This window comes from Martes martes (genome assembly GCF_963455335.1).
Source record: "Martes martes genome assembly, contig: scaffold_152, whole genome shotgun sequence".
Lineage (NCBI taxonomy): Eukaryota > Metazoa > Chordata > Mammalia > Carnivora > Mustelidae > Martes > Martes martes.
Window position 1 is genome coordinate 1 of NW_027666657.1, and position 24,834 is coordinate 24,834.

The 24,834-nt window shown below is 51.9% G+C and overlaps 1 protein-coding gene across 1 annotated transcript; it reads left to right on the forward strand.

The window, feature by feature from the left end:
* Nucleotides 1-4,162: 4,162 nt before the first annotated feature.
* Nucleotides 4,163-23,699, forward strand: CPA5 (carboxypeptidase A5; the record flags this gene model as incomplete). Its single annotated transcript, XM_080831406.1, has 11 exons — nucleotides 4,163-4,278; nucleotides 5,387-5,468; nucleotides 6,521-6,655; nucleotides 15,521-15,619; nucleotides 16,809-16,910; nucleotides 18,113-18,214; nucleotides 18,557-18,667; nucleotides 19,090-19,180; nucleotides 22,489-22,688; nucleotides 22,982-23,066; nucleotides 23,512-23,699. The coding sequence occupies 11 exons, from the start codon at nucleotides 4,163-4,165 to the stop codon at nucleotides 23,697-23,699; spliced, it is 1,311 nt and encodes a 436-aa protein (XP_080687532.1).
* Between the last annotated feature and the right edge of the window lie 1,135 nt (nucleotides 23,700-24,834).

Genomic DNA, 24,834 nt, shown 5'->3' on the forward strand with positions numbered 1-24,834 from the left:
AGCAAGGCTTACTGGTTTTGTGTATCATAAATATGTCTTCTCAGTTTGAAGTCGGCTTTCCTTTTTTTAAGATTTATTTATTTGACACAGAGAGAGAGAGAGAGAGAGAGAGAGAACAAGCAAGGGGAGCAGCAGGCAGAGGGAGAAGCAGGCTCCCCACAGAGCACGGAGCCCGACGTGGGGCTTGATCCCAGGACTCTGGGATCATGACCTGAGCTGAAGGCAGACACTTAACGGAGTGAGCCACCCAGGTGCCCCTGAAGTCGGTTTTCTATTCTCTGTCAAGATTTTAAGAACAGAAGTTCTTAAAATTTAGTTTAGTTTTGTTGGTTTTATCCATCTTGCCCTTTACGGGAAGGGCATGTTCTTTTTATGTTCTTTTTTTCTTTATGTCTTATTTACAAAAATTATTCCCTATCCCAACTTCAGGAAATATTCTCTATGTTGTCTTCCAAGTGTGTTACAGTTTTGCCTTTTCCATGTGAGCATTTTAATCTACCTGAAATTGATTTTTATATGTGGTACAAAAGGGATTTCATTCCATTTTTTCTCATCTCCATCTACAGTCATTCCAGAAACATATACTGAATAGCCTGTTTACTTCATAGTGATCTGCTGGGCCGAAGTCTGCAAAAAATGAAGAACCGAATATGCTTGGGTTTGTTTCTGCACTCGATTTGTCTATCTGTGCCAATACTATAGTGTCTTTGTTACTACAGCTTTACAATATGTTTTAATGGATTCTGTAGGAAGTCCTCCCACTCTGATCTCAGGATTATCTTGACTCTTAGGATGTATGGTTGTTTGTGGGTTTTTTTTTTTATACATGTTTATCAGCTTGTGAAATTTTGTGGGACTGTTGGGCTTTTGAAGGCAATCACCTTGCATCTCTGGATCTGTTTGGGATAGCCGAAGAGTCAGTACAGGAAGCTAACCCGGCAGAACATCCAAGACAAGAAGATCTTCAAAGCAACCGGGGGTAAGAAAAGAACACCTGCTAAAGAACAGTGAATAGACTAGTTGATTACCTTTGAACAGGACAAATGGAAACCGGAAGACTGTGGGAGAATGTTTCCAATGTGTTGACAGTAAAATAATAATCAACCTGGAACGGATATCCAGTTAAACTCTTTTAAGAATGAAAGCAAATTAGGGGTGCCTGGGTGGTGTGGTCGGTTGAGCCTTGGGCTCTCGGTTTTGGCTCAAGTCATGATCTCGGTATCATGAAATCAAGCCCCACTTTGGGCTCCATACTCAGCACGGAGTCTGCTTCAGATTCTGTCTCCTTCTCCCTACCCCTACCGCTTGTGCTCTTTCCCTGCCTCCCACCAAACAAATAAATAAATCTTTTAAAAAAATGGCATGAGGGGCACCTGGGTGGCTCTGTTGGTTCAGTGTCTGCCTTCGGCTTAGGTCGCGATCCCAGGGTCGTGATCCCAGGGTCCTGCGATGGAGTCCCGCATCAAGCTCCCTGCTCCTCGGGGAGCCTGCTTCTCCCTCCACCTGCTGCTGCCCCTGCTGTGCTCTCTCTTGCTCTTTCTCTGACAAACAAATAAACAAATAAATAAACAGAATGAAAACAAAAGAAAAACTTGCAAACAAATAAAAACAGAGAACGTCACTAAAGGAAAGTTTCAAATCTACTTCAAGCAGAAGGAAAATGACCCTAGATTCTAGGCATATTCTCCTAGGGTGGCAGATCAGGAATTGGGCTGGAGAGAACCCCTCAGGGGGGAAAATTTGCTTACCGTTAAGGTGTCTGGCTTTTACTCCTTTTTGGGATCTGTAGATTTTTACTCTCATGCCAACTCAGTGGTACCTTTTAAAAGTCATTATAGATACGTTACCCAACATTTTTGTTGTTTCACGTGGGCAGGATTGTTTGGGCTTGTAAACTCTGAGCTCACCTGCAGGAGATAAAATTCCTCCAACAGATCTTCTTCTAGAAGATTCTCCCTGTCTCCTCAATCTGTATGGAGTCCGTGGTACCTGTCCTCATGGCACACTGGAACACACACACCTGTGATATTTTTACAATTATTTGCAAAATAATTGTACTTATTTAACTGTCTACTTACCCCATTAGAAACCTCAGGGCCAGGTCTGTGTTGTTCTGTATTTTACTCCCACAACTTAGCAAGTGCCTGGCACATAGCAGAAATTCAGTAGACATTTACTGAGTAAATGACTAGATGAATAATTAATTTTGAGTGAGAAGCCAATATTAGGTATTAAGGCAAGCACAGCCATGTGTCTCTGAGAGGCACTGCTCTGGGCTGGTGAATTCCCACAGAACTGTGCTGTGTAATGTGATAGCCATTAGCCACATGTGGCTATTTAAATTATTGAAATTAATTAAAATTAAATAAAATAAGACATTCCACCCCTCAGTCACACTGGCCACGTGGCTATCCTATCGGGCAGTGCAGACATGGAACGTTTCCATTATCACAGAAAGTTCTATTGGAAGGGCGGCCGTAGAGTTCACAAGCGTTCTGAAGAGCTCTTCTCTCTTTCTCTTTTGCTCTTGCTCTCGATCTTTCTCTCTCTCTCCCCACCCCTACACCAAAAAGACAGGGATAGTTGTTTTATTATTAGTGACTTAAGTGATGATTTTGAACAAGAAGATGCTGGGTACTTTTGGTGACTAGTACCATCCCACTTTTTTTCTCTTAAATTCCCAAGCTATTGTTTACTAGAACACTCTCTTATTCGTGTTTCTACTAAAACTGAATGTTACTTGGGTGGAAAGCCTAATTGCTTTCGTTTCTAGGTCCTGAAACCCTTTGCTAATGTTTCTGTCTGAGAGTTCCCGAAGTCAGGGTTCTAGGAGAGTTTGGCATGTCTGAACAGCTGAACCCCGAAATAATGGAGTAGGTCAGGTGGGGTGTGGGAGCAGGGCATCCTGTCAATGAAAGAGCTCCCCTCTCCGCACACATGGCTGGTTAATTGGTCATTCTGGGAAAGGATGGTTGGGGAGGGGGGCTTCTGAGAATCGCCGGTGACAGTTAAGTGGCCTTTTGTTGACGTCCTCTGCGAACAACTTTGTTGGATTTTAGTCTCTGCTTTTCCTCGGCCTCCTGTGGATTTTCTGTTAGATTCATTTACCATTCAGGCATCATCTTTCACTCTCCCCTTCCAATATGACTGCTTTGTGTGCTGGCCTCGGCTTTATTCCCGCTCTTCCCGGACCATAAAGGGCGCTGTGTGGGGCTTCGGCAGGACCGAGAAATTGACTCTGCTGTCTGTCGAGAACCATAATGATTGCAGTGACCTTGGTGTCTAGCAGAAAATGCACTACCTGCGCCGGCCTAGCGGCGACCGGCTGAAGACAGAGGAAAGGAAGGGAGTCTTCCCCGAATTCCTTCTCATGCTATGTACCTATTTGCTTGGTTCCCCTCTCCGTTCCCTTCTGTCCCCCTCCTCCCTGCTGCCATTGGAGCCCTGACCTAAGGTGCAGCTGTGACTAAGCGTTAATGCTCGGAAATAATGATACATTCTATTTTGCAGGCCTGGCCAAGCCAGTTCACCCAAGCTGTCTCACCTAATACCCCCCCAAACCCCTGTGAGGTAGGGAGGGGAGGTATTATTAACCCCATTTTCCTGATGAGCAAACTGAGATTTAGAGAGATTAGGGCAGTTGCCCTCGGTCTTTTAGACGGAAGTGAGCACGTGGTCTCTGTCTCTAAACCCAGCCTCCTTTCCATGGCGTCCACACCCTTATGTGTGAGGAGGACGTGGCCCAGGGGAAGTGTGAGTGGATGGGGAGGGCGAAGGAGAGCCAAAAAGAAAAGAGTTCAATGAGGAGGGAGGAAAGGAGTGATTTCCTTGGGCCTCTAGCTCTTCTCATCTTTCCGCGGAGATGGAGGATTTGATGTTCACCAGAGGCTGGCCCGGCAAACCTCCAGGGAGGAAAGAAAGCCAAGAGCCTTGTCTTCCTCTTTCCCTCTTTCCTCTTCCCAGGAGGGGATTTGCCTAGCAGTGGGGAGGGGTGGCCCCAGCTCTCCCCAGGCCCTGCGTGTGGGAGTCACACGCTGGGTCTCCCCAGAGAGAACCTAATGCCTGTTCTCAGGCCGGGCCTCCCGGCCTTTAGGTGCTGCATTGCCTTGAGGCCTGGGCCATGCGCGAGGAAGGCCCCTGAAGCTCGCCTGAGGGAAGAAGCATGCAGGGCGCCCCTGGAGGAGGCCTGGGCCCTGGCCCATCCCCTGTGGACAGGTGGACGCTCGTGGGCTTCAGCTTTATTATGGCAACGGCTTTGGGCCAAATGAATTTCACAGGGTGAGTGGTTGCTCCACTGTGTGTGTGTGTGTGTTTGTGTGTGTGTGTGTGGCAGCTGTTGAGAGCTTGGGGATCAGGTGTGTGTGGGGGGGGGGGGGCGGTGACTGCCCTACTGGGACCTGGCCAAAGTGGAGGGAGTGGGGACTTCGGTTCCCATTCAGGTCGGTAATCTCCCGTGCCTGTCTCAAGGGTGGGACAAGGGGCTGGAATATTGTCCCTCCCCACACGAGTTCATCTGCGGCCCATGGGGAAGCTTTCAGGGCTTCCTGAACCCCCTGATTCTTGGTTATAGGTGAAGTTGTTGGCATATCTACTTTTTTTTTTTTTTCCTGGGGGCAGAGAAGTTTTATAACTTTCCTCTGGTTCTTAAGGAAGTTAGTAACCGCCAGAAGACTGTGTCTCCCTACCCTAGGGATGCAGTATTGTCCTCCTGTGAATAAGGAGAAGCGTTAGTGTCTTACACCAGGCCCTCTAGGGACCTGTTTCTCAGCCTCCCAAAGCTCACGCCAGGTGACTACCCCATGGCATCCCCAGAGTGGTGATCAGAGAGGGGGTCAGAGAGGGGCTTCATCCTCCCCACTATCAGAGCCAGCCAGGGAGGAAGACGGCGCCCTCCCAGACGGCAGACCCTGGAGGCCACAATGCAGGCTGCTGTCGCACCGCCTCGTAGCCCCTCCAGCGGGATGGGAAGGGGCTCAGCTTCCTCCCATAAGGTAGTGTCAGGCTGACCCCCCTTCTGTGTCCTCAAGCTCTTGAGAGAAGGCCGGAAAGGGCCCAGGTTTGGGCAGACCACAGCCCTGGGCCCTTGTGTGAAGAGCCCTTGGGGCCACAGCTGGTCTCCCCTGCCCCCCCGGATCTTTATGTAGTTCCTTAGGTGGCCTGTCCTCTGGCCACCCAAGGGACTGTCTCTGTCCGCTGGAGCGGCCCCTATCCCAGGCAGAAGTACTCGTATGCTTCCCAGAGCTACGTTTCCTTCTGCTCTGGGTCCTCTAGCCTCCCAGCCTTTCCACCAGGGGCCCTCGGGCCTGGTGTCTTCTCACGCAGCCTCCTCCAAGCAGCCCAGGAGGCCCTTACTGCAGCTCCCTCTGTCTTCCCTCTGTCTTTCCAGAGACCAGGTTCTTCGAGTCCTGGCTAAAAATGAGAAGCAGCTTTCAGTTCTCAGGGATCTGGACGGCCTGAAGCCCCAGAAGGTGAGGACTCCTCAGGGCTGAGGAACATGTTCTGCACTCTCTCAGAGTGGCTTTGCCCTTTCAGCCCCCTCTCCTGCTCCCCGCACCCCAAGCCCGCCCGCCAGACAGCTCCGCCAAAGAGCACAACACTGTGGAAAATCAAATTCTCTTCAGGAAAGGTTGGGAACCCTCGTCCAGAAGGTTGGGTGGTCCTTCTTGGCTTTCTCCTCTGTCCTAGATGGGGGGCTGTAGGGCAGACCCCGTCGGGGGCCACCTTGCAAGGGACTGGAATGTCGTGACGCCACACAGGAAGCACATAGGTCCCTGGGTGGGATGCCACGCCGAGTGTAGCCTGGACACATCTGTTTCCCTACTGAAATGGCTTTAGCTTGGCAAACCTGTGTTTTATTTGGGTTCGTCCCTGTCAGGCTGAGCATTTGTTTCCGAGAACATTGTCCTCTGCAAGTACTCCACCATGGAAAACATTTTCTTCAACCATTAGGATAGAAGGGTTATATTGGAAGCCTCTTGAAACAACCAGATATTTCTGGGAGTGGCCCGGAGCCCTTGTCCCTATTTGTTTGCGTACCTCTCTCTCCCCCAGGACTTTGTAACAGCTCTCTCTGTTTTACAAATTGGGAAAGAGTCGTGGCATTTGAATGACTGACTGGTGGGAATCCAGATCGGGTGCTTCCCACCTCTCCGGGACTTAGGGGCAGTGAGGCCCTTCTCTTCTGACCAGGGTTCTTGTCCGTGTTCATGTCCCACACAACGAGCTGTCTCGCTCTTGGCAACCGTGTCGGGCTCTTGGGGTTCAGGTGAAGTTGCAGTGTGTGGGTGAGCCTGAGAGAGGAGGGGGCTGGGAATTACAGAGGGAAGCTCCGTTGAGGGATTTTGTTTGTTTGCCCCCATCTTTCTGCTAGGCCTTAGGGTTTTCCTATTGGAACTGGGGCCCTTTGAACTGCGTAAGAGAAGACGACCACCTGGCTACTTAAGGTGCCTACAGAATCGTGAGTAAGGACGTGTGAGAAACATGTCTGTTTTCCTCTCCTCTCCTTTCCTTTATCACCAAGGTGGACTTCTGGCGTAGCCCAGCCAAGCCCAGCCTCCCTGTGGATATGAGAGTTCCTTTCTCGGAACTGAAAGACATCAAAGCTTACCTGGACTCTCACGGCCTTGCCTACAGCATCATGATAAAGGACATCCAGGTGAGGTCCTGCCCCAGGGCTGCGGCTAGGGGCCCACCTTCCACATGGCTTTCTGGTTTGGGCCCGACTCGGAGGAAAACAAACCGGGGCTAACAGGGGACATCTTGTTTCTAGAGTTCCATCTGCGTTCTTGTGAACCGGCTGTGGAAGGAATGAAATCTCACACTTCTCAGAGAATATTTACATCTAGGACAGAGTCCATGGGGCAGGGTGGGTGGGGGTGGGGGTTCCTCCTAGTGTGGGAATGGCAGCCACTTGCCGGTGAGTCCTCTTGGGGAGGAATTAGCTGCTTGCAGCTGAGGAGGAGAGTCGGTGGGGGGTGGGGGGGGGCGGGCAGGAAGGAGGAAGTAGCTCAGGTCTTTCCTAGGCATGAGGAGAAGGCAGCACTGGATGGCTCCCTTGGCTTTTCTGACCGCCCCTCCTGTCCTGGTGGTGTCTCAGCCATCCAATACCAGAGAGTGCCTTCACTCCAGACAAGCAGGAGGAGGTGAATGAGACTAACTGTGGGCCCGCTGTGGCCTCCCTCCCAATGCCAGTACCGCAAGGCTCTCAGTCCTGGACACCTCTCCCAGGCAGGGCGCTCCCAGGGGAGCCGCAGACCTGGCCTCGGGGAGGGCAGAGGGAGCCTTCCTCTGGGTCATGCCAACTCCCCACCCCCACCGCTCCGCACACCTAACGGTGTCTTTTCTGGACATCGTGGCATTTTGTTTCCACTGTTCTGTCTTCAAGGCTCTCCGAGGGAACCTCCTTCCTCAAGCCGATCTTGTGGGCACCACGTGCTAGTTAGGTCTCCCCGGCTGCCCCCCTCTGCCGTTGGGTACCTGTAGGAGCGTAGCCACCTAGATCCTTCCCCGGCCCCGCGGTGCCGCAGCTACTCTCTGAGGGCTCCGAGTGTGGGAACACAGTCTCCTGGCGCACACACTTGACACCGGTGCCGAGGGATAAGCGCATTGGGGGCATTCCTTTCCCATGGGAGCCCGGGGCTGGGTCCCTTAGGTCCATTCAGAGACCTTGATCCCTCGTCAGGTCCACGTGTTTGCTGCCCAGCGTGTAGGGCTGGGCTCTTTCTCTGACTAATTCCCCACGAACCAAAATGGGGACACTCCCACAGACAAGACAGGGTACCACATCGAAAGAAACAGCACTCCATTCTCATTTTTAGCCCAAGCCTGAATCTTGAAGTTTGCATTTCCCTGCTTCTGCTGGGCCCTGGAAACCCCTGCAGCATTTGGCAAGCAGATATGAAGAGGTCTCTCAAAATTTTCTGTTGATTTCTGCACATCAGGAATGGCCCCAGAGGCACTCTGAGCCTGCCCACCGGCTCCTTTGGAGCTGTCGTCCTCATTCTCCTCAGCCTGACCTCTCCTGTGCTCCCCTGGCCTGGAATCCCTGGGGGGTGGGGGGTTGGGTCTTAGTGAGACGCCCCGGACTCCCAGCCCTCACCCAGCCGGGCGGGATTTTCACCAACGACCCGCTCTGTCTGCGTTGCATCAAGCTCTGATTGTCACACTTAAGATCCCATTTTGGCTTCTAGGGAGCCGGGGTAGGGGGGCGGGGGGTCGGGGGGTGGGGGAGGCTGCTGTGTTGAGTTTGATTTGTGGTGATGAGGGGGAGGGCGTCCAGGAGGAGAAAAGCTTAGAGGCGCTAACAGGAGGGGAAGGCTTTGCACCCCTCAGGTTGCTGGCTTCCAGCCTCATGTTTCAGTGATTGGCTCAGAGGCTGAATTTGTTCCGAATCTTCCAGACCTTCTCAGCTGCAGTGTCTGGCCTAGTGTCCCTTGCACAGGGGCCCTCAACTGTCGCAACAGTTACTGTGTTGGCAGGCTCAGGAAGAGCTACGCCAGACAGAGACCTTCTATTATGTTGGTCTTTGTCTCCAGAGCCCCCCGACCCCCGAGCCCCTCAAGGTCCAGGATCATGCCCCTTGTCTATCTTTATACCCTAGCACATGCTGTCGCACCTGCCGCTCGGCTGGGGCTTAATGTTAGGTGAACTAACGGATTCGAGAAAAGGAAAGAAGTGCAGTTGTGTTTGCTGGATAGCACCAGGCTGAGAGGGACAGGGAAAAACCTAGGTGTGGGCTTTTGCTTTGGCCAACGGCGCTGGAGATTTTTGAAGAAGGGAAGAGGCCCTCCATCCCCCCAACCCACCCCCTGCCTCCGAGATGTGATCAGGGGGCTGCTTGAGGTAGGAGAGTTGGGTGCATTCATTCCACTCACGGATACAGAGACACCTACTGTGTGCAAGGTGCAGGAAATACAAAGATAAGAGCTCTGGTCCTGTATCGAGGGGCGCTGGTGTCATGGGGGTGGGGAGCCGAGGGGAGTAAATCAGTGATTACAATGGAGTGGATGAGTGTGCTGATGGAGTGCAGCAGGTTGCTATGGGAGCGAGGACAAGAGTCTGGGCTCTCAGAAGGCAGTAATTACGGTGCGGTGCGGGTGCTGTGCGGCTGAAGAGCAGGCGAGGGGGGACCGGCAGGGGAAGGGGGCCCCCGATTGGCGATGAGGCCCAACCAGATCACAAAGGGCATCCTCTGCTAGGTGAAGAGGTTGAGATTTTATCCCGAAAATCGAAAATCGTGGGGGAGCCATTGGAGGGCTCTGACATGATCAGATTTGCATTTAAGAGAAATCCCTCTGACAGTGACAATGTTGAGTTGGGGACAGGAGCTGGGAGAGACTGACAGGAAGGAGGGCGCTGAGGAAATTGCAGTGGGCCAGGCAAGAAATTATCTGATTCCGAGTGAGCTCTATTTGCATTTAATTTTTCTTCACCTCCCCCTTTTTTTCAGCCCTTTGGTTTGGTGTATTTTTTTTTTTTTTTTCTCTAGGATGAGTCACCATGGAAAAGCTTCACTTGAGCAATCAGCTCTGTGGATTTTAATGGCTTTTTTCTGATTACAAAATTAATAAATATTCATGTTAGATAATTTGGAAAATAGGGGAAAGCACAAAGGAGAAAACAAAAACCACCAGTTCTCTGAGCATCTAGAGCAAAACACAACTTAGCGTAAATATTGCTTTGCCAACCCCCCCCCAACCGGATCATTCTCATTAGCATACAAATATAGAGTTATTTCTTTTGCCCTAAAAAAATCCACTCTTGAGCCTTCCTTTCCACCCATCTCCAGCTATCACCCCATTTCTTTGCTTCCCCATACAGCAAAACTCCTGGAAATATGGACAGTACTTGCCATCTCCATCCTTCTCTTTGGGTGGACTGTCCACCCCTCACGTCACCAAAACTGTGTTGTCACCAAAATGGTGTCCTCACCCACAGCATCTAGGTTCAACTCAGGGGTCAACTTTGAGTGCCCATTGTTCTTTCAACTTTCAACACAACTGGCCACTCTCTCCTGTTTTGAAAATGTCCTGTCTGGGCTTCCAGGATACTGCACTCTCCTGGATTATCCCATCTGACTGGCAGCTCCCCTGCACACTGTTTTCCTAGTTCCCAGCTCTGTCCTTTGACCTCTCCTCTATCTCTTCATCCAGGGTCATGGTGTTGAATACCTTCAGTTCCCTGAATATTCCCATACTTACAGCTCCAGCCAGACTCCTACATCCAACCTGAACTCCAGACTCCTATATGCTACCACCTCCTGCCTAATGGCCATCTCAGACTTCACTGTTCCAAAGTGAATACTATCTCCCACCCAACCCACTCCTCCACAGTCTTCTCCATCTCAGGAAATGGCAATGCCATCCTTCTGGTCACTCAGTCAAGCAGCCTGGAGTCATCCTTGACTCCTTTCTTCCATCCCACTTTCATTTCATCAACAAATCCCATCAGCTCTCCCTCTAAAATGTATCTTACCATTCTAGGATGCCACTCAGGGACAGCACGCCGTTGGCCCCACACCTGGATTATTCCAAGAGTTTTCTACTTCTCTTCCCAATTCCACCCTTGCCTCCTTGTTGCCTGTCTCAAAACAGGTCCTTTAAAATCATTAGTATTATATGTTATATTCAGTTATGTCACTTCTCTGTCTAAAACCCCTAATGACTTCCCAATTCAGAGTAAAAGCCAAAGTTATGGTTATAATATGCCACATGATCTATGCCCCTCTACCCCCCATCACTGACTACTCTCCCCTTGCTCACTCTGCTCCAGATACCTGGACCTCCTTAACGTTCCTTGAACTTGCCTGATCCATTCCTGCTTCAGGGTCCTTGACTAGATTCATACCTCAGGGCCTTTGCACTTCCTAGTCCTTATGACTGGAATGCTGTTTCTGCAGATATCTGCACGATCTCTTCCCTCATTGCTTTCAAAACCTTATTCATAGGTCCCCTTTTCAACTTATTTTAAGTTGTACCCTTCTCCTACATTCTCCAGTTCCCTCCCTTCTTCCACTGTGCCACTTTTCTCCTCTGCACTTACCACCTTCTAACATCCTATCTAGTTTATGTAATTATGCTGTTTATAATTTATGAAATTATTCTGTCTCCCCTGCCAGACTGTAAGCTCCATGAAAGCAGGCAGTTTTGTTTCATTGGCTGCCATACCTCATACCTAGTGTGTGCTCAACAAACACTCGTTCACTGAAAAGAAGAGATTAAAAAGTGGCCATGACTGTGGCTGGGGTGGCGTTGGGAGGCAGCTCTTTAGAGGAGAGGAGGCAGGACAGGAAGGAGCAGGAGAAGGCAAGGGAGGAAAGGAGCAGCTGTGGGCAGGGGACTGATGGAGAGGCAGAGTCCACATGCTCCAAGGGGGCCGGGAGAGAAGGCCTGACCCTTCCATTGGTCCTGGGAGGAGGGTTGTTGCTGACTGACCGTTAACGGCCATCTGTCATCCAAGTCCTCCAGATACCACTTCTCTTTGGAGGAATCCAGATTTCCTGCTCATGTCTGGTTAATGACTGTTCCATCACAGAGTCCTGGAGTCACCCCAAGAGTGACTATTGCCCTGCCATCCTCCTCCGGCTCTCCTCAGACCTGCATGCTAGGCAACGTTTCAAGCACTTTACATATATTAACCCTTCTGATCCTCATGAGAACAGCTTAAAGACTGTGCTCAAGTGTGTGATAACATGACCCCCATTTTATGAAGGCACAGAGAGATTAATGCTTTGGTGACCTGAGGCTCAGAGCGATGAGATACCTGCCCGTCAGTGATGGCGTCAGGATTCAACCTGAGACAGCCTGGCTACAGGACCCGTCCTCTCTCTGCCCTTGTGCCATCTGCTTCCTCAGCAGTTGCCATTGTTGTTGGTGTGGGTGGATTTAACTTTGTCTTTTGGACAGTGGGGTCACCGTTCAACCTTGACCTCGGAGGGGGTCCATCCCGAGAACCCCTGATCTGTAGCCACCACCATAGAGATGCGGACTGCAGTTGCCTACACCATGAAGCTGCCTGGAAGAGGCCAGGGGCATATGAGGAGAGGTGACTGCTGTTGTCACAGAACGGGGGTGCCTGGGGGGTTGGGGGGTGGGTGGTGCGATGCTCCGCATCCGCTGTTACCCGGAGCCTCGTCCATTTTGCGTCTGTGGTTGGAGTTTGGCTGCCGGTGCCGGTTCCCTTCAGGCATCGACTTCACCTTTCCGGGGCCTCCCTCAGCCTCTTGCCCTCCTCCATCCTGGAGGTGCTGTTCTCTGCTCGATGTTCCCATCCTTCCTTAACCCTGTCATAAATTAATTCACACCAAGGTATTAGTTTCCTTGTCAGGTTATGGCTTCCAGGGAGGCAAATGGCTTACTTCTGAGCTGTTTCTTTTTTTCTGTGAGAAGCCTGACAGGGCTGTAATTAGGCTTCCCTGAGCCTGTGGCAAGACTGCGTTCTTGGTTCTCCCTTCGCCTCCCCTCGGCCTCGTGAAGGGAGCAAACATCTGTGTAGTTTTCAGGCCAGGGGAGATTAGTGTTCTTGGAATTGGGGCCCAGCTGTGAGGGCTGAGCATTCCCAATTTGTAAGCGGGTGTCGTCTCCATTCACAAGCCTGTGAGGGTGTTTGGAAAGTTATTTGCAGTTCGGAGCCGATTTCCCATTTGCCCCCAAGCTGTTCTGTGGAACAAAGAGCGGCCTCAAGGGAGCTGTGTTCCTGTGGGTGTCCCTGGGGTCTGTAGGAAGAGCCGGGTCCTCTGCTCCTGTCTTCCCAGTTTCTCCTCCTCGCCCTCCATCTTCACCCACTGCCTCGGGCCCCTGACCAATTTCCTAGGCCGTCGGGTGTACGGACCCTTCACTCCGCTGGGGCCTGAGCGGGGCTTCCGGGTACACCAAGCCAGCCCGCCTGCCCCCCTGCAGCTGCTCTCCACAGCTGGTCGTGCCCGGCCCAGAACGACGGGCACACATCGGTCATGGTGGGCTGCTGAGATTTCCGTTGGTTTCCTGGGAAAAGACAAGTCCCTTTTGTTAGAGCTTCCCAGGGGGGTGCCTGTGCCAGTAAGGATCAAGTCCCTCCTTCCTTCACCCCACCAGCAATCCCAGCTTTGCCCCAGTGGGACTGTCCCCAGCCCACCCCATTGCGCCAGAAAACGTTGCAATCACCATTGCCTAACACGCAGTCGGTGCTCAAAAAGAAAAGAAAATGAGGCCCAGCCCTTGATCCCCAGTCCCACTTTTGAATCTGTGAACTTGAGGGTTGTGAGCAAGCTGGCCGGGGGCAGCAGGGGTGAGGAGGGGCGGGGGGTGGTCACAGGGCGGTGGCCTCTGTCTGCAGCAGGGGTGGTGGTCCTACCTCTCTCCCAACCCCCCCACTGAAGAGTCCATGGCTGCTCCTTTATTTTAGTCACAGGGGGTTTTATTTTTGTTTTAGTATTATTTATTCATTTAAAAGATTATACACATTTTAGTATAAGCACGTTGCCAAAATGTAAAAATAGAGAAAATTTAAAAATGACTTAAAATAATAATCTTTCTATTCTAACAGAAATTGTTAACATTTTGGTAATTTTTTGACATTTTAGTGTCATGTTTTCCCATACTCGGGGTATTGCTTTCTTCATTATTTTAAAACACCTTTTAATTGCAAGAATAGTATGATGGACTTTTTGACCGTTGTTAACATTTTACACATGTGCTCTCTCTGTATGTACACACACATACACACACAGATAAGTATAAAGTTGACCCTTAAACAACATGGATTTGAACTGTGTGGCTATACATGGATTTTTTAAAAATAAATACAGTATGATGCTGAAAATGTATTTTCTCTTCCTTATGATTTTCTAATTTTTAAAAGATTTTTATTTCTTTATTTTGAGAGAGAGAGAGAGCACAAGTGGAGGCAGAGACATGGGGAGAGGGAGAATCTTAAGCAGACTCCATTCTGAGCATGGAGCCCAACAAGGAGTTCAGTCTCACAACCCTGAGATCATGACCTTGAGCTGAAATCAAGAGTTGGGTGCTTAATGGACTGTGCCACCCAGGCGCCCCTCCTTATGATTTTCTTAAAACATTTCCTTTTCTCTAGCTTTTCTTATTATAAGTGTATAATACATATAACATACAAAATACATATTAATTGTCTGTTTATATTACTGGTAAGGTTTCTGGTCAACAGTAGGCTATTAGTAATTAAGATTCTGGGGAGTCAACGTTACGTGTAGATTTTCAGCTCTGTGGGGGTTGATCAACTGTATATTCCTGTAGATATGCATATCTATGTGTGTGCATATATATATATGTCTATCACATATGTTATAAATAATATATGTGTTTATGATTCTTATTAGACTTTAGTTTTGATAGCTAGACAGCTTTAGGGAACCCAAGGCTAGGAATAGGATATCTGGGTTCTTACCTCACCTCTGCCTTTTGTTGGCTTTGCCATTGTGTCCTTTCACTCCCCCAATCTGCTTTATCTCCTTAACACGAATAGTTACTTCTTACCCTGTCATTTGTCATGTACTGGATCAGCTGAAATAATGAGGATAAGGATGTCTGGTTAACTGAAAGGATGCTCTGGCCTGAAGCAAGGCATCATTGAGACTTATTGGGTCCCAGGGCTCAAACCAGGGTGACTTTGGGGAGAGGTCTTCACCCTTCATAACAGAGGGGCCCAGGCACTTCCCATGCTGCAAGTCAGTGCAGAATCCTGGGATGTCTCTCTCCTTGGTTGCCAATGTAAGGGTAGAGCTTGGGGTGAAGGGCAGCTGCCCTCCTCACTGAGTCCCATGCTGGGAAAAGTGTCCCAGAATGATGTGGGAGGGCAACCCAATCTAGCTATGTGCCCTCCCTGTGGTCAGTGGGAAGTACTACATGAGGACTGAGTACCAACTTCCAATGATACCCAAGGACATTGCTTTTGGTTCACCCATGCTTGTATTTAAGAGGCAGTTACGATGGTGAGTAAAAGACTATTGATACATTAAATCTCTAATTATTTGGACCTGCTTAGTCCATGGCTGACTTTCCAAATGGCCTGGGCATCAATTATTTAGGCTATTCCCTGTGGGTAGAGAGGCTACTGTGGGTCAGGGGAGACTGGGGGTCCAGCGTACATGGTTCAGCTTGGACCTTGACTCAGCAGTGCCCCTAGAGGGCAAAAATGGTGTTGGCAATAGACGAGCACTTTTCTAAAACACTTTCATATCCATGATCACATTTTATCTATGTGATGATGGGCAAGGCAGGTGTTACTGTCCCAAAGTTCATGCTGATGAAACTAAGGCCAAGGCCCCGCAGCAAGCTGGTGGTGGACTCCTCACCCCGTGCTCCCTTGGGAAATGGCAGCATGAACACTGGTGGCCCAGCAGAGTCACCTCACAACTGGCATCTCCTCCCGTTGTGCAGCTCACGCTCACAGTGGCTCATTCTCCTGTGTCAGTGCTGTCTTTGCGCCCAGCCAGCTGAGGCAGGCCTCCGGGAAGGCAGGCCCGGCCCCGCCCTCCCCTTCCCTTCCAGCATGTGTGTGTGTCTTCTAGGTGCTGCTGGATAAGGAGAGAGAAGCCATGGCCAAGTCCCGCAGGTTGGAGCGTAGCACGAGCAGCTTCAGCTACTCCTCCTACCACACCCTGGAGGAGGTGGGTCTGCCTAGCCGACTCGGGGCTCTGTTGCCCTTTGGGCTCTCCAGGTCTCCAGACTCGGGCAGGGACTAATGAAGGACTCTGACGTCTGTGGGAGAGTGTGAGCCGACACTTGGGGAGGGCAGCGCAGACACTGGGGGAAAGCCTGTCAGGCAGACAGCTTCAAAGAGGTCCAGAAGCCAGGATTCAGAGAGAACTGGGGCTCAGTGGTACCACCCAGGGCCGCTATGGGACAGAATAATGGGTCGAGGAGGCAGGACGATGAGGTAGAGATGTGTCACTGGCCCGTGCAGAGCTGGGGGAAGGAGGGGACCGTTTCGGTAGCCAACACTGTGGCTGAGGATTCAGGGGGGTCTCGACCTCCCCACAAGCATTTCTGGTGTCAAGGGGCCCCAGCTGTGGGTACTAGGGTGTAAAGGGGCAGAAGACCAGGCATGTTGGAGAGCCATTTTGTAGAGTAGAACAGAGTTTTGCCTCAGTTGGAGAAAATTCCTGATCCCAGTGACAGCCAGCTAGGGCAGGCGTGACCAATTGTGGCTTGTTTATAAAGGAGAACATAGAGACGCCCAGTCCAGAAAGAAACTCAAGGAACAGGTCCATTTTCAGTTAAAGGATGGGATGATAGGGTATTGTCCACCTTGTGATCATCATTTCTTTCCCCGTTTCACACGGCCTGGAATAGAAGATCCATTTTTCCCATATATTTGATAATTCAATTATATACATTGAAAGAGGAAGGGAAGGGATTAATGTGGCCTGTCAGTGTTTATTGGTATCAGAGATAAATAACCCTGCCTTCAGAGGGCTTAGAATCTAAAAGGGCCGAGAAGACCCCAACAGTACAGCGGGGTCTGCGGGGTCTGTCAGATGGACTCAGTGGATCAAGAGAATGGAAGGAAGAAACACTCCCAGCCTGAGAGAGACTTAGGGGCCGAGCCGGGGAGCTGAGTGGGTGAGCATATACAAACACTTAGCTCTGCGTGTGGTGTGTGGCCTTCGGGTCCAGGCTGACCGCAGCTCATTGCCTTAGGCCTAGTGGGTGTCTTTGATTTGTGGAGTTCTCCATCTGCATTCTCCTAGATCCTCAAGGGAGGTGGGAAAGCGTTCAGGAAGGTGGGATGGGGGAGACGCTGGGGTTTGCCCCTCTCTGCCCAAGAGCCCGTCTGATATCTGTCATTCCTTTCAGATATATAACTGGATGGACAACTTTGTAACTGAGTATTCAGATATTGTCTCAAAAATTCAGATTGGCCACAGTTTTGAAAATCGGTCCATTCTTGTCCTGAAGGTAAAAGCTGGCGGTGTTGACCACTAGACTCTACAGTGAGTGCCTCTGGCATAAGATTGAACTCATGTGGGGTCATGGCGGGGTGGGAATTGTAGGGACAGAGAAGATGTGTGTGCTCTTGCCCGGAGGTGACCTGCAGTTCTGAGGTTGTGGTATTCAGGGACCCACCCTTATAGGTATGGGCAGGTGACAGTGCAATGACCTGACATGTCCTCAGGAAGTAGGTGGGAGGCTTGCTAAAGAGAGGAAACTGCAAGATGGCAGTCGTCATGCTGGTCTTGGGATGTGAGTGTGGAGGAGCCGGCTATCTCCCTATTCCCTTGGTTGCCTCATCTGTTAAATGGGAAGAGAGGTAAATAGAGACCTCATTTCCAAATGAATGAGGCCATCTGGCTCAGGCAACCCCTCAGATAGGACTGAGTCTGTGAGGAGACCTCCTGGCCCTTCCCAGGGGCCACCAGAAACAGAGTTTGAGCAAACTTGGCAACAGCAATGCCCTTGGTCATGAATGAGGCGGGATAGGTAGGAACACGGAGCCCAAAAACAATTCTTAGTATGTGCCCTAAAGGGCATTCAGGAGTGTGGATCACACAGGGCCCCTGACATCCAGCTCTCAGAGAAGACAAGCACTGTTGCTCTCAACCTTGCCCTGGGGGACTCTTCCAAAGGGCCAGGTGTCCTCCTTTCCCTTGGGACGTGACCTCCTCTGTCCCTGCCTTGATTTCCCTGGGGGCTGTGCGGGTTCTCTCTTTAATGTTGTCTAAGAGCTTACTCCTCAAAGTGTGGTCCTGGTACCTGCCTGCAGCAGCGTCCCCAGGAGCTTGTCAGAAATGCCCATCCCCGGACCCCTCCCCACACCTACCAACCGAGCATCTGCATGTTAGGGAGATCCTGGGAGATTCACGTGCCCTTGAAAGGTCGAGAAACACCAGTCTAAGGTACTTTCAGGTCCGGGAAGTTCTGTGCTTCTGGCTGGGTCACCCCGCTCCCCACGTGCACGTGCCCCACGGCTTCATCAGGGCCCACACACGTGTGCCCTTTGGACTCAGACACAAGTACCTGCGCATAGAGCCCCCCTCTTGGGCCCAGAGGGGCTGCCCCAGGAGGTGTGGAGACATCTGGGGCCTCCTCCTGGGAGCCTAGGGACAGCCCTGCAGCTGTCTCAGTTCACGCTCGTTTGGGGCCTGGTGCTTTTTACCCAGTTCAGCACTGGAGGTTCTCAGCGCCGGGCCATCTGGATCGACACTGGAATCCACTCCCGGGAGTGGATCACGCATGCCACTGGCATCTGGACAGCCAAGAAGGTCAGCGTGGAATGGGGGTGGGGCAGGGCTGGGTGTCACCCACGACTGACTGTTTCAGGGTGTCACCAGCTGAAAATTTATACTGGGTTTGTTTAAACTCAGGGGCTCTCTCCCCTCCTGTCCTTTGGAACAGCTGCCGTGTGGTCTGCCCGTCGGCAGCCCAGCACCCACATCCATCCTTTGCCTTCTAGTTGTTGAAAATCCAAGCCTTTAGTTCTGCACCAAGAATGCATCTGATGGCTTGAGGCCACCCCTGCCCGCAGCCACTGGCTGGGCCACCTTAGAGGAAAGCCGGCAGCGCCTCCCATCCCTCCCCCGTCCCCACTCTGCCCTTGCTTACAGATTGTCAGTGAATATGGCAAAGACCGCACCCTGACAAACATACTGAACGCCATGGACATCTTCATGGAGATTGTCACCAACCCTGATGGGTTTGCCTTTACCCACAGCATGGTGAGGGCATTTGGGAAGGAGAGGGACTGGGGTCAGAGTCAGCTCTGGGGCGGATGCAGGAAAGGTTGCTGAGGCTTTGGGAAGCTGACCTGAGGTTGCCTGGGGGCCGGCCCCTTAGGGGCTCATGGCGGAGACTCACTAAGGCAGGCGGGTGACTCGGGAGCTGCAGCTTCGGACCTTGCCTTTCCATCCCTGCCCCGCTGCCCAGGAAGGCCACTGCTGCCAGCCTGTGCCTGTCCTCTGGCCTCCCCCCACAAGGGGATCTGCAGTCCTGCCCCATGCTCGTGCCAGCCGCATCCTGCCCTAGAGATTCCTTCCTTTTGCCCCTCTCTGTCCCCCCAGACCTGCCTTCCTAGGACAGGATGTCAGAGGCTCCCACCCTTGGGAAAGGGGTGAATGTCACCTGCCATGGGCTTTTTCAGAACCGCCTGTGGCGGAAGAACAAGTCCACCAGACCTGGAATGTTCTGCATCGGTGTGGATCTTAACAGGAACTGGAAGTCAGGCTTTGGAGGTATGCAGTCCGCTGGACCTGGGGCTGGGCTGGAGGAGTACTGGGGCCTTGGCACGTCTCCCACACAGTCAGGTTACGTGGATGCACACCTTGGAGGCGGTGTAGTTAGCTAATGCAAGTGAGTCATGGCCGGAGATGTGCCTAGGATTGGCCGAGCAGTATGGGGAGACGTTGCACGTGCATAGATGTGCGTGTATGCGCAGGCTCCTTGGGAGACGCGGGAAACAGCTCCTTGTATGCAGGACTAACTCCAGGGATTGTACCTTAAGTACAGTGGGGGAAGGTACAAGAGAGTCTCCAGGTTGTACCTTCAAGAGGTACAAGATGGTCTTGCTGCTTGCTCAAAACTCAGTTTATATGCCCACCCCCCAATCTCTCTAGCCTGCCCTTGTAGGGAGCCCACCAAAAGAAAAGGTCTTCAAACTCATTTCCTGAGAGCTACGACCTGAAATTTGCCTTCTGGGGAGGCCAGAACAATAGTTTTAATAATAGAATAAGTCAATTTCTTATTATCAACTCTGACTTGAGCCTGGTTTTTATTTTTTATTCAGTTGCTTTGTAATCCTGGCCTCGTGGGCTGGTGCATGTCTGCAGGGTCATACTGTTCTAGGCAGAGCTGGGCAGCTTCCTCCCAAGTTCCTTGTTGTTCTTCTCAATGATCTCCCTTGATGTACCAAGAACGTAGTGACTAGATGGGGAAACTGAGGCCTCCAGAAAACCTAGAGACCCTTATGCGGACCTTGGGAATGCAGGAATTTGATGGGTGGGATGCTGGGCCTGGCCAAGACAAGTTGCACAGGCACAGTCTTCGGGCTCCAGATGCGGCACCCACTATACTGGGGTGGGAAGGGGGGTCGGAGTTTGGCTCCAAGGAGACAGTGCCTTTGCTGTTGAAAAGGAGATTCTACAGATGGGTGGCCAAACCAATGAGATCGAACATTCTAGATCTGCCCATCACTTTGGAAATCTGGCTCCCTTCTGTTTGTTCTCATTGAAAAATCAGCATCTGAAGCATCCCGAGTGAGGCTCTCAACCCGTGGTGTGGGGGCTGTCTGAGAATCTGGCTCTGTGTGTGTAGGTACTTGTGTAAGGGAACACAACCGTGTAAAAATGGGTGTTTTCACCTCCAAATGACCAGACACTTGCTCCGAGTGGGCATCCAGGTGGGCCCCTCGGAACCAGCTGAAGCGAGTGCCCGTGTGCCCCAGGATAAACCGGCTAGCAGCAAGACAAATGATCTCTTAAAGAAAATAACATTTGTGTGTTTCTCCACAGGGGGCAGGAAGGGGGGGCAGTCCGTATATACACAATATAAAAAAATGTATGGGGGAGAAAAGAAAGCCCAGAGGGGACAAAAAGCTCCCATAATTCCACTGCCAAAGATTACTGCTTTTAATAATTTACCATGTCCTTCCAGAGATGTCCCCTTGCTACAGATTACATTTTCAGAGAAGGAAAAATAAATAGCTAATGACTCCATTAGCAGGTACTTGTGACACAGGCGGGCTCAGAGGACTTGGACTGTGAACGTCAGAAAGAGGCAGGCAGCTAATTCCCATTTGGTCCAGGGAAGATTAGTTTATGCTGCTTAGCTCAAACCAGAACTAATGGCCTGAAGTGTTTCTCCATATTTGGGCAAAGCCACCTGGTTGTTGGCAGGGGAACCGCTTTCTGTGCGTGGGCTGCGAACGCAGACAAAGCTCTCAGCCCCCACCCCCCCAACCCCGCTCTGCTCATCTGTTGCTGTTTGTCATTCATCAAGGGGAGCAGGTGCAGAAGCTCCCGGCAGACACAACAAACAGGGCCACTGTCCAGCCTGAAGGGCTGCTCCTCACCCGTGCTTCCTGCAGACACATCCCCTTCTCACCCGGGTCCCCACCCCAGGCGGGACCCCGCAGACCAAGGGGGGGGGACGCTCTCCCCGGTGAGGGAACCGCCTCTGGGCCTGCCTGTGGACAGAAATAGTGTGTGCTGGGGTTGGTGACTCAGGCGGGAAGATTTTGTTTATGGTTTTATCATTGCCTTAATTTAATTGCTGCATAATGAGTCATCTGTAGACCATCCCTCCCACTCATGCTGCCCTCACCTGCACTCCTGGGGAGGACTGATTTGCTGCTAGCCTAGTGCAGCATCTCAACAGGTCCCTGGGCCAGTCCCCCAGCCCTCCAGCCAGTGCACTGCCCTGAGGGTCTAGGGGACTGGTCTGGCATCCCCAGGTGGCTTCAGAAGTTGGGGTGACCCCTGACCTCGGCCTCAGGTTTGTGTGCAATCATTTCAGGGAGGAGTGAGAGGAGGAACTGGGATGGCTCTTTCCAAACATGTTCCTAACCCACAAATCTTGACCAGCCCACAATCCAGCCCTCTATGACATGGCCCTTGGGGAGGGGAAGGAGACACAAGAAGAGGGTAAGAGGAAGAAAAGAGACGGAGAGCAGAGAATCTAGGAGATGGGAACCAATTAAATTTGTGAACAAAATAGAAACTCAGCTCCTCTCCCCCAGCTGAGGTCCCCAAGAAGAATTGTCAAAGGCTCTTTACATTGGTGGCTCCCAGACCAGCCTCAGGCAGGGATCTAGCCTCTGTTTTTCCGGCCCCAAGTCCATGTTGCTCCCGAGGCTGTGATTGTGGCAAAGCTTGAACAGATACTAAGTCTGAGCCCTCAACTGACCCAAGACTTCAGCACGGCAGGGGAGAGTTGGCAGAGAAGGGTCAGCTCAAAGGGGTCGATGCTCATTGGGGAAGCCAGGGTTGCAGACCTAGAGTTTCCGCCGAAGGCTGTCCCACTTTTCTAGTGGAACCAGTCAGGGCTGATGCATAGGACAGGCTGAGGGAGCTCTCTACAAGGCCGGCAGCACGGCTGAGTCCTCGTGTGAATTCATCCCTCTGATGTGTTAGACTAGGGTGTGCCCCAGTGATAAAAACCCACCCGAATCTCAGGGGCTCCACACAGTAGAAGTTAATTTTTCAGACGCACGAAGTCCGACATGGGTAGGTGACTCTCCTTGGCAGCTTTCTCCCGACTGTGACAAAGGGACCCAGGATGCTTCCTCCATCTAGAGTTCTTTGCTTGCAACCACATAGACAGAAGAGACTGTGGAGGAGCCATGCCTGCCCTTAACAGCCTCAAACTACAAGTGACCCATCATTACTGCTCACATTCTCATTGGTCCGAAGTCGTCACGGGGCCTCAACCAAACTGCAAAGGACGATGGGAGACGTAGAGGAATACCCGGATATTTTGGGAGCATTAAGTGCCTTTCCCAAACCTGGGAATTTTAACCCTGTGGACGGTTTTATTTTTCTTCCAGGAAATGGTTCTAATAACAACCCCTGCTCTGAGACTTACCGTGGGCCCTCCCCTCAGTCGGAGCCAGAGGTGGCAGCCATTGTGGACTTCATCACCACCCACGGGAACGTCAAGGCTCTGATCTCCATTCACAGCTACTCTCAGATGCTCATGTACCCTTATGGCCACTCTTTGGAACCCGTTCCAAACCAGGAGGAGTTGGTGAGATTGGCGGCTCGGGGCTTTTGGGGAGGCGTCAGGAAGACCTCCCCAGAGGTTCAGGCCCTCACTCCAAAACCAGGGTCTGGACCCATCGACCCCATGGTAGGGAGGAGGGGGAGAGCTTGTTCTCACATGTGGTCGAGTTCAAAGCCAAAGGGTCTGTGCTCCCTTCTCATGAGAGCCATCTGCTCATTCAGCTTCCGGGACCCCTCAATTCTTGTTTCTCAGCAGCTGGTGAGGGTGTGGGGGCGTGGGGAGCCCCAGACTCTCATCCTCTGGCTGCAATCCCACAGTACCAGCTCGCCAAGGACGCGGTGAAGGCCCTGTATGAGGTCCATGGGATCGAGTACATTTATGGCAGCATCAGCGCCACGCTCTGTGAGTGGGCCACTGCTGGAGGCCCCTCGTTCCCCTGGGGTGGGGCAGGTGCGGGCTGGTAGCTGACTGGCAGGGCTGGTTGGGCCCAGGGCAGCACCGTTGACCTAACTGGGTTGGGTCAGAGCTGATGTCCGCATCTGAATGGAGGGGTGAGTGCTGGTCTTTCTTTGCAGCACTAGTTAATGCCCGGCTTACTGTGCTGTTCCTTGAAGGAGCAGATCTTAAGCTCGGTGGCTTCCAGGAGCTCTCTTCTTGCTGGCACAGAGAATGGGGAGGGTGGGCAGGGCATGGGCCAGGTTGAGGCTGGGGTCAGAAAGCACAGTGTTGTCTGGGGTGAGTTGGGGTTTGGCCCTCAGGGCCCACTGGCATCTCAGACTACCCCTGCACCTTCGGACCACACCCTGTTCTTCCTGCTGGGGGCATCTCTTTGCCCTTCTGTGTCCAGATGTGGCCAGTGGGATCACTGTGGACTGGGCCTACGACAGTGGCATCAAGTACGCCTTCACCTTCGAGCTCCGGGACACGGGGCGCTACGGCTTCCTGCTGCCGGCCTCCCAGATCGTCCCCACGGCCCAGGAGACGTGGCTGGCGCTCCGGACCATCATGGAGCACACCCTGCAGCACCCCTACTAGCAACAGCACTGAGGGCAGAGCAGGAGCACGCACTCCCTTCCCCAAGGCCGGGGCTTCTCCTGAGCCCCGAGTGATCCATGGTCCTCCCCACACCCTTACCCTGACCCCTTAGGCAATAAATAACAGGTTTGAACAGGCTGGATGGCCTCTGGTGCTGGCCACAACCCACTTTGGGCTCAGCACTGAGAAGGGGCCAGGGGCAGCTTGAAATGCCTCTTTGCTCCTTAGGAATCCGGGAGGATCAGGGGGCTAGCAGACCTCCTCTTCCTTCCCCCTGAGTGCTCTCCAGGCCCAGAACACATAACTCACTCTCTGGGAGCTACGGGTATACACATTGTCCCCTTGGTGTCTACACTCTGAGATGAGGGCACAATGTTTCACCCTAAGGAGTGGGTCTGCGGTGGCAGCATCTCGGGCGCCCCGAGGGAAAGGTGGGTGCAGACAAGCAGCTTCCTCCTCCTCCTCACCTGTAGTCACCAAGCTCTAGTCAGGCCCTGAGCAGGCCGGGCATTTACCAAGCAAGCACTTTATTGAGGGATGAGAAAGGGACGATGTTCTGAGATACAAATGAGGTGCCCCCTACCCCCATCCTGAGGCTTCCTTATAGTTTTTGCCTGCCTCAGCCACTGGGGAGCAGGGAGAGTGGGTCCCTTTGTCCTGCCCTCAGGGGAAGGCAGGTCCTCTGAAGAAGCAAGAGGTTCACCAAAGAGCTGAAAGGGTCTCTGTGAGTCTGAGGCAGAAAACAAGACTTTCCTTGGCAAGGACCAGACTTTTGTTGTTGTTCTTGCAAAAGAAAAGGATTGTGGGACCCGTGATTTGGTCCCCGCAGGACACAGAGCACAGGGTTTTACTATAAATCACAGATATGGAAGGAAGCAGGGGAAAACGAGAACAAGTCCCCCTTCTCCACCCACCCTGTAAGAGAAGACAGAGGCTGAATCAGTGGGAGGTGGGATCAGTGGGGATCAAAACTCTAGGTAAGGCCCACGTCCAATATGGCGGCTGAGGCACAGATTAACAAGGACTGAGCCGGGGGTCTAGACGGGTGATTAAAGTACACTCGTGGGTATGCCCATAGGGCGGGGTACACCTGAGCAGTGCAGCTCTCGGGAGCTCCAAGTAAAGAAACGGTGAG